Source organism: Tyto alba, unplaced genomic scaffold (genome assembly GCF_018691265.1).
Source record: "Tyto alba isolate M040663 unplaced genomic scaffold, T.alba_DEE_v4.0 Super-Scaffold_45, whole genome shotgun sequence".
NCBI classification, from domain to species: domain Eukaryota; kingdom Metazoa; phylum Chordata; class Aves; order Strigiformes; family Tytonidae; genus Tyto; species Tyto alba.
In genome coordinates, this window is record NW_024881321.1 from 10,022,011 (window position 1) to 10,035,998 (window position 13,988).

Sequence of the window (13,988 nt, forward strand, 5' to 3'; positions counted from 1 at the left end):
TTTGTCCTGGTGTATATAATCTATAGATACAAAAGAATACAATGAATGAGTAGCACATAGTAAAGAAAGAAAAAGCCAGTAGTGTTGACCAGCACAGCAGAAATCACAGCTTATTGCTTGTAAAACTCCTGATTTCTACTCAGTATAGCAAAGAGAGGTTTTCGAGTGGATCAAAAAAAAGAAAACCAGCGACCTTTGACTTGAAGATGCTGCACAAAAACTGAAACATCCCAAGAATGAGAATTACCCATGAAGAAATGTGCATCTTTAATAGACAAACATAGCTGGTAGCTAAGTTTTGAAATGTCAGTACAGTAAAAAAAGTAATTGTTTGGCACTGATGGGTTAGAGAAATAGCTGGATGTGACTCACTAATGAGGATCATTGGCAGAAACCCTGAGTGCCAAGGCTTGGGTGGGCATTTTCTTAACTTCTGACCCGCTCAGGTTCCCCGCCCTGGCAGGGCTGGCACCCAGAGCAGGCCAGCACTCCCACCCCGCCTGTTACTGGCTCCTGAGGTAACCCGGCACTTACAACAGCAGTAACGAAATAACGTTATTCTTTTAAAATATAATTCCCAATAAAAAGGCAGATCATGCAAATGAATGTTCATGTCAGTGCCCAGCATCTTAGGGCAAAGCATTCAAATAAACAAAACTGACACAAAAGGCATTAAAGAAACACAGGAACAGCCTTTTACAGCTTCTCACTCTAAAGGCCTCCTCGTCCAAAATAACCACGCTGAGGGCACGGAGGAGACTCTTTTCTTATCCCGTGTTATTAGCAAAAATGTTATTTGTGGATTAAATGCGCTGAAGAGGAAGGCTTCCTGCTATTACACGGGGGCAGGCTGCTGGCCCCCACCAACGCTCCCGGAGCCGAGTCCTGAGGGATCCCCGCGGCCGCGCTCCGCCGCCTCCTCCTCCTCTGCCCTCACTCCTTCCCTTCTCCGACATGGCGGCAGCGGCTTCCAGTCAGGCGGCAAAGCGCCCTCACCGCCCCCCCCCACCGCCGCCGCCGGTCGCGGGCTTTGTTCGTCTCTGCCTGCGCCGCCTCCGCCCCTTCCTCCTTCCCCTCCCTCACTCTCCCGCCGGAGAGCTGGCTGGGCCGAGCGCCCGGAGAGGGCCGAGGGGCGGGGGAACCACCGGGCCCCGCGTCCCTCCTCCACACCGCAGCGCCCGGCGGCCCCCGCGGGTCCGTGGGTGAGCGGCGGCAGGAGGCGCCATGGCCGACAGGGCGCGGGCGGCGCTCTGCGAGGCGGGCTGGTAAGTGGGGGCGACCTCGGCTGCGCCCGCGGCCTTGGCTGCCGCCGCCGCCGCCCGGCGAGTGCCGAGCTGCGGTGTGGGGCTCCGGGGGGGGGTGGTGGTGTTTCTCCTGCGTTTGAAGCGCCCCCCTCTCTCTCAGAGCTACGTCCTGGGAGTCGGTCGCGGCGTCCCGGGGAAGCGGGGTGAGCTGGGGGCCGGTCGCAGCTCTCGGTCCCTTTTGGTGGCCCCGCGCACCCCGGGACGAGCCGCCAGCCCCCCCGCGGGGCCCTGGGGGGCGGCGGGGCCCGGCGGCGGCCTGCCCGCCTCCGCCTCGCCGGGCTGCCCTGCCCCGCGGCCCGCCTCGGCCGGCTGTCGGCGGCAGGAGGCCAGGCGCCTGCCCGTAGTTCTGTTGTTTTTAGCGACGCTGTGCTCCCTCTCGGCGAAGAAGGAGGGGTGTGTGTGTGTGTGTGGTAGAAGTGGAATTAAAGTAGGGTAAATACGCACGCGAGGGTCGAGCCAAGGTATTGGCGTCTTGTAGTCAGCCCTAATCTTTGGGAACACCGTAACAGTTTTGGAACAGCGTGCTTCGGTGAGTTGTGCTTTTCCAAATGCTGAGCGTGAACTCTGCATCTCACTTGCTAGCTTAGAGGTGTTTTGGCACTGTTGACTGTTTTCTTTTTTTTTAAATGATCAAAGTCGTTTACTTACTAGTCAACACTTAATCTTTTTTTCCTTAACTACTTACAAGTCTTTCACCAAAATAAAAGCTCATTGCTAACTACCAAAACACAAAGTAACTTACTTTGGTTGTAATTGAGAAAAATTGCTCAAATTACGAGAGGCATCGTTATTTCCTATAGCATTTTGGGGATATTTCTGTTCTGCTGTTTAACTTCATGGTTCTCCTGGACTGTGATTTCATTTATGGATAAGTTGTGAAATATTAAAACAGATGTCATATGGTTTAGAATAGAATATTTCATCTGGAAAGGACCTATAACAATTGCCTAGTCCAACTGCCTGACCAATTCAGGGCTGACCAAAAGCTAAAGCGTGTTGTTAAGGGCATTTTCCAAATGTGTCTTAAACACTGACGTGCTTGGGACATTGGCCACCTATCCAGGAAGCCTGTTCCAGTGTTTAACCACCCTCTTGGTAAAGAAATGCTTTCTAATGTCCAGTCTAAACCTCCCCTGGTGCAGCTTTGAGCCATTCCCATGCGCCTTGTCACTGGATCCCAGGGAGAAGAGCTCAGCACATCTCTCTGTGCTTCCTCTCCTCCGGAAGCTGTAGAGAGCAGCAAGGTTCCCCCTCAGCCTCCTTCTCCAGACTAGACAAGACCAAAGTCCTTAGCTGCTCCTCACAGGACATGCTTTCCAGCCCCTTCAGCTTTGTTTCCCTCCTCTGGATGTATTCGACCTTCACATCCTTCTGAAATTAGGCACACAGAACTCAAGGTGAGGCCACACCAGTGCTAAATGCAGTGGGATAATCACCTCTTTTGACCAGCTGCTTATACTGTGTTGATAGCCTAGCTTTTACAGTGTTACTTTGTGATAATGCTAACCAAATTGAGAAAATTAGTGTCTTTAGGTCTGCTTCTTGGATAAGCATATTGTATATTTCAAAAATACTGTTCTAAGCAGTTCTAGAGTGCACAGTCCGGTGATTCCTGGCTATCACTGAATTGAAAGAGTCTTAACTATGCTAATTTTCATAACATTAGCTTATTTAAAGGGAAGTTTTGACTGTGACTGGAAACTCATCCCCCCTCTTCTTCCATGCTTATTCCTCTCTGAAAAGGATAAACCTTTTTGTAAAAGTATTCTTTATTTTCATAGTTTTATTTTCTTGCTTTCTATTGCCTATTCAAAATTTTATCACACGGTTTTCAGTTCTTAGTTGTTTTACTACTTTGTCAGCTGAATGACTGCCATTGGTAAATGGCTTTCAGGTTTTGGCAGTATGAGGCGCCTCTGAAACGATCTGTTATTCCGCAATGTTTGACTCTCCTTGGGGGCATAAACTCTTGAATGGTTATAAATACTTGTTATTCTTACAGTACTGCAGGGTGTGAGTTGAAGACAGACTGAAAGATGATCGGACAAGGAGTGGGCTGATTATCAGGCCCACTGGAATTATGCCTTGACCTAGTTGCACTGGGAAGGAGAAGGAAATGAATACATATACTTTTGAGGAACATGAGATGAAATGGAAAATAAATAATGCTTCAGTAATCTTGTTTAGCTAAGTGTACATGCACTTAAAATAATGTAGACATCCATGCTTTTTAACTATTTTGCTGTTGCTCTTATACTTATGACTTTTCTCATATTATTAGTAGATCTTAGTTATTTAACACATGTATGATTAAGACTTCAGCAGTATTTAATGTAGTATATTTCTGACTATGCTTGACTACACTGATGGTTAAATCACGTTCTGTACCAAATTGGTTGTCACTGTTGCTGTCACCTCATGTCAGAATGGTATGTTTTCTAGTACAAAAATGAAGCTGGGTTTATATGTTAAAATCTGTCCCTACTTAAACTTCAGAAGCACCACTTGGCTTTTCAAACCACGAAAAAAAACTGTTGTTCTTCTATAGTTGCAAACCTGCTAGCTTGTAAGATACTGCCTGTACGGATTAGATTTTTCTATAACTTCCTTAAATCTTTAAAGGTAGGAAAAGTTAATATAGACACTCATTTATGTGAATGTCTTCAATTAGTTTTTATTTTTTATGATTCTGAATACAAACTAAAGTTATTTTTCAAATAAGGCAGTAACACAGTGTAGTTAATATAGCATAGTAATAATATGTATATTTTTTTTCCAGTTAGGTATTGTAAGAGAGTCATCTATTGTAAAATCACCTCAAGATTTATAATATTTGACTTTTAAGCTCATTTCAGTATAACAGTTTTTACCTGTTGCCCTACCTAGTAAATGGAACAGTGGTAGCTGAAGCTGAGAAACTTTTTTTTTTTTTTGTTAATGATGTTTCATGAAAATGGGTAAAAGACCCCTGTAGTTTGTATGCAGTTTTGTAGTTTTTTTGAAGTGATGTCCTTGCAGCTGTCTTTAAAAGTATGCATATTTTGAGGCTAGTTCTTTTCATTACGCACAACACTGTACCTTGGAATGAGATATTGACTCTGCCTTTAGAGATGAGATAAGGTGTGTTTGTATTATGTTGCAGTGAAAAAGACATTCTGTCTTGGAACAGAAGTTCTGTGTTAACTTTTTATTTAATTACCCAGACACTTATGAGGAGGAAGACTAAGGGGCAGAGAGAATTACCTTCTTGTATTGTTACAGCTGCATTCGCGAATTTTTTAACAAATTTTCCAGTGTTCCTGTTAAAATAACAGACCTTAATGAAATCTGAGCTGAATCCATTTTTCGTACCAGAAGGGAAGTCCAGAAGGACTGCAGAATGCATCCTCCTTATGTTAGCAATGAATCACAGAACACTTCTCACTGGCTTGCAACAGAATTTTTTGTTTATTTTTTCGGAAATCTCCCAGGTGGCATTTCACAAGAGAATGTGACAAGCCAGGACTTCTTCAGTGTCCTAGATCTTTGCAGAACTTGTGAATTTATTACATGGAGATGTCTGTGCATTGTCGAAAATGAGCAATATGCCATGACCTACAGCAGGTTTAACCTGTAGTCCTGCAGATCTTTGGTCGGGTGACTGATCTCTCAGTGTGGGAAAGCAATACATGCAAACTGGATAACTAAATATTTTTTTAGTACAGCTAAATGTACACGTGAGTTCCTTGTCAAGTAGTAGAGACTTTTTATTGCAGTGTGTGATGCCATATAAAAATTAATAAGTTTACAGCAAAAATATGTAATCTTGTAAAACTTCATGCATTTTGAAGATTATGTAAACAGTATTCTGACTATGGAAATTTATTCCTGGAGATTAAGAGGAATTGGCATTGTACTCGTTTGGTAAAAGAACAGTGTTTAGTAGTCCATGAGAAGACCCTTATATCAGTGTGATACATTTTTTGTTTCATATACTTAGTAAGTGAAAAACTGTATAGTTGGTGTGTACCAAAGTATTTTAAAATTAATTTTAGGTATTTCAGCAAGTAAGGTGCTGCATACTGGATAACTTCAGGTTTAAGACTGGTATCTTCAAACTTGCTCATTGTAGGCCTGATCATGTGAAGTGATGCAAACTGTAAAGCAAAAGCAGGTGCATGCCTGGAAATGCAGGGAAGTGCTCACAGGAGTGAATCTTAACACCTCTTTCGAAGAGTGCGTTAGGAGTTTGGCCAATTTGTCAGTTCCAGGATCCTGCAAGGTGATCTGCTTTTCCTACACGTTCTTTTGCTGTTAGACTGAAATGTGTTTGGAAAGCTCAGCTGAAATTGGTCCCTGCATATGGAGCAAGCCCAGGCTGGATACAAGATGTTCCTTAGGCACAGGGATAACACAGTGATTCACAGGAGAGATGTGTTTGTTTTGAGATTCTTGACACTCCTTTTCTGATGTATGTCATTTTGTGAAGTTTGGTTGGTACTGGGGAATCTCAAAGTGCTGCATTATTGCATTCTTCGTTGGTTCAAGTGTGTGCCTTACTGGCCGATCTGATCAGTTTCTGTTCTTGCTGGATCACAAATAATGGGTAGCTAGAACCTGAATTCTTTGTCATTTTCACTGGGGAGGAGCAGAAAAGGTTCAATGTTTTACCTTCTGTTAAGGGAAGCAAGCCCAAGAAACTCATACAGATACTATTTTTTAATTTATTTTTAAAGAAGATGCTAGGTGATAACAAATGACTGATATCGGGTGGATTCGTTACAACTTTTACAGAAAACTAATTGAAGGATATAATTAATAGTTTAAAAGGGGCAAAGAAGGGTAGTTAAAATAAGGAGATGGAAGGACGTAGGGGACTGAAATGTTTGAAACTTCTCAATTTGCAGAATATAAAACTGTGAAGGGAAAGAATTTTGTGAGATTTATGTAATCTGCAGGCAGTACATAAGATGAAAGTAAAACTCTTACCAAACCCTGCAAGATTATTGCTTACTGAATGCTGCAACACTAGAATTAGAGAGTACTTATCAAAGCTAGTAGCAGACTGGTTTGAAAATGGGTAAAATATTTGACCAAAGACCTCAACCAAATCCTTATTTACCAAGGATAAAAAAATCATCCTATGTTATTAGTACAGTTGGTTAAAAAAAGAGAAACTAGATAAATCAATGATTGCTTCATGATGGAAAAAAGTTGCCAGTAGGCTTCTGCTGGAATCTAGGGGTTCTTCATATTAAAAAATAGTCTTAAGAAATGGCAGTGTTGTGGCACCGTAGCAGTTTGTTGAGATATGAGGATGGGTAAAATCTAAACTGTAGCTGCATCAAAATCTTATGCTACCATTGCCCAGTGCTTTTACATACAAATGTAGTTCAATTTTGGTGAATGCCAAATGATGCTTACGCAAGGGGAAATAATGCAAGCCTATCTACACAGTGATGAGTTCTAAATTTGCTAATGTTACTTGAAGAAGGGCAGTTGTTGGAAAGCTGTTGGGAATTGTTCACGAAGACTAAAATAACTGTTAGGTCATTATGTATATCAATCATGTGTCCAAATTGTTAATGGTGTGCATTGATGTAATCACCCTGGCTCAACAAAGGTTTCATAGACAGTGAAAAAGTGGGTGAGAGGTGTGGAAGATCTTCTCTGCTGGGAAGATGAACATCTTTAGTCTGGAAAACAGAACAATAAGAGGAGAAGTGATAGAGGTCCATAAAATCCGTAGATAATACAGAAATGACGACTGAAGCAAGAATAGCTATTTAATTCACCACTGGCCACCCAGTGAATTAAACCTGCTACCTGATGAGAACTAAAGTAGCTTTTCAAGCAGTGTGTAATTAAATTGAGGCACTTAATTGCCACATGATATTGTGGAGCAGAAAAATATAAGTGGGTTAAAATTGTAATTAGGCAAAGTCAGGTAGCATGGGTGCACAGAATACTGAACTTTGCGGTGGAATTGGACTACCAACTCTGAAACAGCTGTAAGCTAGGAATTATTCCAGATACTTCCAGATATTTCCTGTGTTTTACATTCTTTACCTGAATCATCTGCTGCTGGCTACCCTTGAAAAAAGGGAACTGTGTTATACCTAGACTGCATAAGTAAAAACATCATTTACATTCTTTTTTTTTTTTTATGTTGTTAAGTGTCTTTACGTATTAGTTCTGCTGAAGAAAGGATTTTCTCTTTTTGATTGGGGGTTGTGAGTGGGATTTTGGAAAGAAATGAACAGGACTGTTGGAAACAGGACAGAGAGAAATGACAAAATAAGTGTGAGAGTCCCCTGTGCACTCAGTCTCAGCTGTGATTTCCCCTGCCTTACTGCAGCTCAGCTTCCAGGTTTTCATTAGTTGCTGGGAGAGCCTTCCCTCCTCTCATCTTGTTATGCCAGATCTCATATCGATTTATGTATCATCTTTGGGAACACAGACTTCACCTGCTGGTTCCTGTGAATAACCCAGTAAGCTGAAGCACTAGTGTAAGACGTCCTTCGTTTATAAAGTGTTGCAATTTAGAGTGGAGATGTATGTGGCTACTGTGAACCCTTTACTCGAAAAAAGGAGGAAAAAAAAAAAAAAAAAGGAAGAAAAACAACTTGGTCTACTTGCATCACATAACAGCTGGAAGTCCTTTAAATTGTTACAGACCTTTTTTTAACACCCACCTTTTTAGTGGCCTTACCTTCCTTGATACAGTATGTCTCATGTTGATTTTCTCCAAGCAATGAGTTCTGTAGGAGTGTGTCGACTTTCCCCGTCTAATCTCCTTTTTTGAGACCTTGGAGACTTCAAACATACTGAGTCTTGTTTCAGAAGTTATTTCCCTACCCTTATAATTCAGACTTTGCAGTCTTTTTGAGACACAGATACTTTACTAGGACAAGTGTCATTTGATTCAATGACATAGTAGTTTCCTTCTTTCTGCCTCTCTTTGTCCCTGGGGTATTTGACTGACCTAGGGTTGAGCAGTGCATGTTATCTTTGAGATGGTGATATCTTCCAAGTTTCAAAATATTTTCTATCAGTTTGTTGGTAAGCTAACTGATATCATGACCTAAACAAGGTGATTGGATGGAGCTTATTACGTGACTGTGACTGACTCGTGGGCTGATTTCCCTCTTCCTTCCCACAAATCTTGTTTCTAAGTGTACTGTAAGCAAAGCATGTAACAAGGTGATTTTGGTAGGGATTTGAGAGAATGACTTGGGCAGGATGGAATAGCAGCAAGCTTGATTATTATTTGCCTTTTCCAACCAACTCAGATGAACCTCACAATGAAAGTGAGTTAATAAAAGCAGCAGTATGTTTAGGTAGTCTATGTTTTCCTGATGGTCAGTATCTTACAATTTGAGCAAAAGTAAAAGTAGGTGTGTTTTAAAGTTGTGAGTTCTTGGAGATTTAAATTATTAGTCAGAAAGCCTGCACCTTCTAGAAAGTGGAAATTTGGGGCATTTGGAATTGGTGTTGTATATAGTTTAACCAGATCTCAGGAGAAAGCCCTTTGCAAAGATTTTGCGTTCTGAAATCATGTTATATGAGACTCTTAAGACTGAGGGTTTTTTATCTCATCGGTCTCTTGTGTGCTCACATTCCCCAAATCCTGAGTCCCTGAGCAGCAAGCTGGTGGGAGGCTAGCTGGTGATTTTGGAGTGAGGTGCTGTTGTTCATACTGATAACTGATACTCAGTAGGTTTTTATATTCGCATATTCTACATAAGGGTTACTGCTGGATAAAATACAGCTTAATGTAGACAATAACTGTAGGAGTATGTAAAAGTATGAAGCTGTCCTGAAGCTCAACTTAGAATTACGCTTAGAGATGTTGGATTTTAACTTATTTTTTTTATGGGTTGCTTATTCTGTTATAGTCATAATGATATAACTAAAACAAATTTAAGGCTTGGTTTTCCAAGCTGTGTGTATTGTTTGTATTTTCAGTAGCATGTTTTATACTTTCTTAGAGCAAAAGGAAGATATTTAATTCCAACAACAGTAATTGTAATACAGCTGACAGAAAGAAGGAAAGGCTCTCTGGGTGGTGAATGCTATGTGAATATTTCTAATCGTTTTTTATGTACTTAATGTAATGCATAGTTGTGAGGTGTCAGAATTTAGGAAGACTGGACAGCTCTAGGAGTGATGTACAACCGTTGAGAGCTGCTTCGCATATTTAAGGAAAAAGAAAGTTACTGGTTTAAATAATCTTTGTAACACTGGTGAGTAATTGAAGAGTGATGGGCATTCTTGCATTGTCATCATTTTGAGCCCTTCACTTGGAGAAATGTAGCATAGGTATTAGAAACATGAGTGATGACATTAACTGACAGCAAGCGAAGACTCCCGAGTTTAGAGAGCAGACTGCTGAAATTGCTTCTTTGACAGAGCTTGCTGTCTGGGGAGCATGGTCAAGACTGGCTTTTTCTTTACTGTTGTTTGTCTCGTAGCGTTCCAGAAATGGCTAGGAGCTGCTTGTTCTGTGTCATGTCTGAAAAAGAGCTGTTGAGGAAAGCCAGAGGAGAAAATGCCATGTGTGTTCAGACAGCTTCAAGATACTCTGTGGCGTGGCAGCTGTGCCTTTGGCATGGCCCCAGCCTTAGAATATTTGCATTCAGTTTAACACTTTAGAGCGGCTGCCAATGTTTTCCTGGGGAAATGTGAGTGAGAAACAGTATTCACAGCTTGTATCTGAGCAAAAAAAATAGTCGAATTGCTGTAGCCTGTTATGAATCATAGAGAAGCAAATCTTCTCAAGGAGCAAAGCACGCAAGAGCTCTTGTCCAGTGCTTTCTGACTGCAGGGGCTGTTTCTAGCATCTGCTGAATTACAGCCGTGCTGCTTGCTGAAAGCTTATCTTATCAAAGTCTGGAGTTAGCGAGGTTATCTTGGGCACACCTCTGTGTGTTACCTGGGAAAGTTTGACATTTTTGCATTGCAGCTATTACTGCCAGATAAGAGTATGTGTACTTATCACTAAATCGCTTCTATTAAGTAGTTGTAGAGACTCATGTTAACGCTGCTTTTTTTTTTTTTTTTTTTCCCAAAATTTGCTGAAGTTTCACTCATTATTTTTACAGTGGTAAGATACAGTCTGTTTTTTATCTTAATATTTAAGTTCTTACATAGATGTAAATCAGGATATACCATTAAAACGTGGACTAGAATGTATGCTATCCAGGACCCTTACTGAGTACATCAATAACATTATTTTCCCATTTTATGAAGGTATGAAATCACTGATCTAGCTTTGATATTGATGGCAGTATATTGAATGGGGAAAATAAAACTTCTGACAGCTAGATCATCTTGTTATATAGTATCGCTTGATAGAACAATAGAAATAAATGTTACCATTTATTATGGAAGCACATTTACACTTCTTTCTTTTAGTTGATATTACTGTTAATTACTGTTAGGGTCATTGTACAGTGGGAGTGGGGGAGGCTGTAAAGGGCATCAGGGTAGTTAAGTTTACTAGGAGGTTCCAAGTACATACTTATTTTGTTAAACTGCAGTCCTGTATCCAAGAGAGTTTTAAATACAAAGTGGAGATGTTGAATTCTAAATTACTTTTTAGAATGGTAGCACTAATGAAGTATTACATTTTCAACTTCTTAGAATACTTTCTGCTTTACAGTTTGAGAGTACTTGAAAGTGCTAAGGTTTTCATTTAGTTATTTGGAGGAGAGTGTGAGGGGAAAAAGGTCAGTGAAGGAGCTGAAGAGAAGGTGGGTGATTTTCAAGGTCTGATTCTGACTGCAGAGTAGTGACTTCTGAATTAGGCATATTTTGTGCTGAAGCAAAGAGCTGCTCGGGAATGCTGAGAGGATCCTCATGTAAAAAATATGATCTATCATATTTGCTTTCTTTTCAAATCAGAATGTATAATAAGAACAGTCATGTTTCTTGGTTTTAAGAATTTATTCAGTGTTAGCTTTTTTAATTTAGATGTAACATATGTATAGATCTGTGTAATACACATAATAATTACTGATAGACTTGAAAGTTCATTCAACTGCTCTAAGAAATATCTTGGAGTTCTGCCATGTGGCAAGTACTTGGCAAATTCCTCTGCAACTTTTCACTTAAGTGTTATCTGCAATGTTTTATCTATTTTTCATAGAAAATAATATCAAATTTGTTTGTTTGGAACTATGAAAATAAGAATAAATGAAGTAGATGCATCAATGTGTATACTTAAAATATTAAGCTATACCAGTTTGGGTTTTTTTAGTAGTTTAAAACTGGTTTTGAATATGCAGCATATAATGATTTCAAACCATTTTTGTGTCATTAAATAAAGTTAAGTATGTGACATTTATTTATTTATTTATGGATGATGATGTGTCTCTGTCAAATTGGCCTGAAACTTTTCTTGCATATGTTTCAGAATTTCCTTTTGAAGGATTGGCTAAACTGGAGAAAATCCATGTGGAATGAGCAAATGAGGAAAGAAGAATTGGAGTATTTTTTATGCTTGAGGTGTTAAGTTTTGTTATTCCACCAAGTTTTCAGTCTTGATAGGTACTTATTACAGATATTCACGATTGATGCTCGTTATGATCTTGGATACTTAGGCAAAAAGATTCTCTATTATGTGATTTTTGAGATGGAAAAAGATTTCCTTGGACAGTGCTGCTAAAGGTTTACGAGTATGTAATCTTCTCTAAGTTTAGGAATGGCGAAGAGAAGGCAGGAGGAGACGTCTTTCTAATCACTTTGTTACTCACTGTCTCTTCTGTTTTCTTAGTTTATGTTTCAGTTCCTAACCTAACCATGTTGCTGTGTGATAACATGAAGAAATGGAAAAATTTTAATTTAATCTAGAATAGTAATTGCTGTTATGTTCTATGCTATGATCATATTTATTTCATGCTGTTCCACTAGAGAGATGAACTTAGTGCCTTGTAACTGCAGAATTCCACTCTTAAATGTTTTCAATTTTTTCTCTTTAGGTTTGAGTTTGTATTTTTTTTTGTTGTTCTGTGCAGAATAATTACTGTGTTCCATGGTTGTTTGTTTCTTAAATTAATAACATAATCTGCCAATAGCAGTTAGTAATAACTGACTTCCCCTTCCCCCTCGTTATTGGCTGTCCAGAAAAAAGTAATTTTCTGTCAGATGAAATGTTTCTGTGACTGAATTAAAGAGGAGAGGAAGTACAGGCTTGAGTTAGAACATCATTCAAAAAAAGCAGGGAGAACAAAGACTGTATGTTGCTCTCCTGTTATGCATTGTCTGGCTGGGAGGTTAGATAAATCTCTGGACTGTTGGAGCCCTTAATTTAAATCCTTCCTCTTCTTGAGCCTGCAGTGCTAAAATACTAAATGGAAAATATTAATTAAGCCAGAGAATATGAAAATAAAGCCTAGTAGTGAAGGAACTTTTAACCTCTTTTTTCAAAGAATGTTTAAGTAAACTATATGAAAGGGGACATCATTTGGTGTTGTACCATGTTTCTTTTTTATGCTTTGTAGCAGTAGCGGAGAAGCGCAATGCAGGTTTTAACTTGTGCAAACTGGTCTTTTAGTTCCTACTAACTTTGAAAAGTGTTTGCTCTAGTAAAACTTTGCTGCTATAGCTACAAGCATTTTAATAAACAATACTACCAGTTAGGAAAAGTGTGCTCCTGGTTGCATGTTCAAACTGCACTTACGGATACCTAATTTAGTTTTGCAGTAGTTTGGCTGCTCACCTTTATATTTTTTACAGACAAACACTTGTCTGTAAGTCAGTGGTTGAATGAGTCTTCTGTAGCTTATGTGTAGCTGGTGAACTGCAACTTGGAAATAATCATTGGAAACTCTTTAACAGATGCAGTAGTATTTTTCAGTTTTAGAAATACATCAGTCTCTGTGGCTGTAGAGCTTTTCAAATTAATTGTAAACACATCTTAGTTTCAGTGTGTGTACTTTTACCTTTCAAGAGTGTGCATGCCTTTGATCTGCTTATTTTGAGTGGTTTTTAGGTAAATATGCTATAAATCTGGTTTTAAAGGTCTGTAGAAATGGCTATTTTTAGCATAAAGTAGAATAAAATGAAACCTGCTACTTCTGAAGAGTTGAAAATAACTTCAGTCTATGCAGAAAAATTTGCTGTGCTGAGTTAAAATTATGCAATAATAGAAATAAGGATGTGTGTATTCTAGGCATTGATGACCACATCTATAAAAGAAATTACTTTTTCCTTGGCATTTGCATTTATAACATACTTCTTTGTTTCAGTAGCATTTATTCATCTTTCATCCTTGTCTTCTGAGCAGCTTGTAACTACTTCTTTTGCTTGTTTGTTTTTGTCAATTTTGATATGTAGGAGGGAGGGATGTGCATGGGGTGTCTTCAAAAGTTATTCTTTTTTAGTTAAAGCACTCAAACCAATGCTGTAAGAACAGTACCACTACAGCAGCTATTCTTGGGGACTTGGTGATAAAATTCTGTTGTAAGTATTGCAAATAAAACTGAAGGCATTTGCTTAGCATCTTGCTTTGTGAGTCAGCAAGCCCCGGGGATGTTAAGCTGCTATTATTTCTGAAATTAATACAAAGTGTCTTGAAGCAGGAGTAGTCTAGGGCTTTGACACTGATACGGAAGACATGCTTTAATAACAAAATACCAATTAATAATGTTTCCAAGTTTCATTTTGTAGTTTTATGGTTCAGTGCATTTTCTGTGTGTTAAT

At 39.5% G+C, this 13,988-nt stretch overlaps 1 protein-coding gene across 1 annotated transcript in view; it reads left to right on the forward strand.

The window, feature by feature from the left end:
• The first annotated feature begins 1,054 nt into the window (after positions 1-1,054).
• Positions 1,055-13,988, forward strand: part of TDRD3 (tudor domain containing 3) — a 114,019-nt gene continuing 101,085 nt past the window's right edge. Inside the window, exon 1 of the mRNA XM_032993915.2 lies at positions 1,055-1,265. Coding sequence (XP_032849806.2) covers positions 1,225-1,265 — 41 coding nt within the window. The 5' untranslated portion in view covers positions 1,055-1,224. The remainder of the gene's footprint in view (positions 1,266-13,988) is intronic.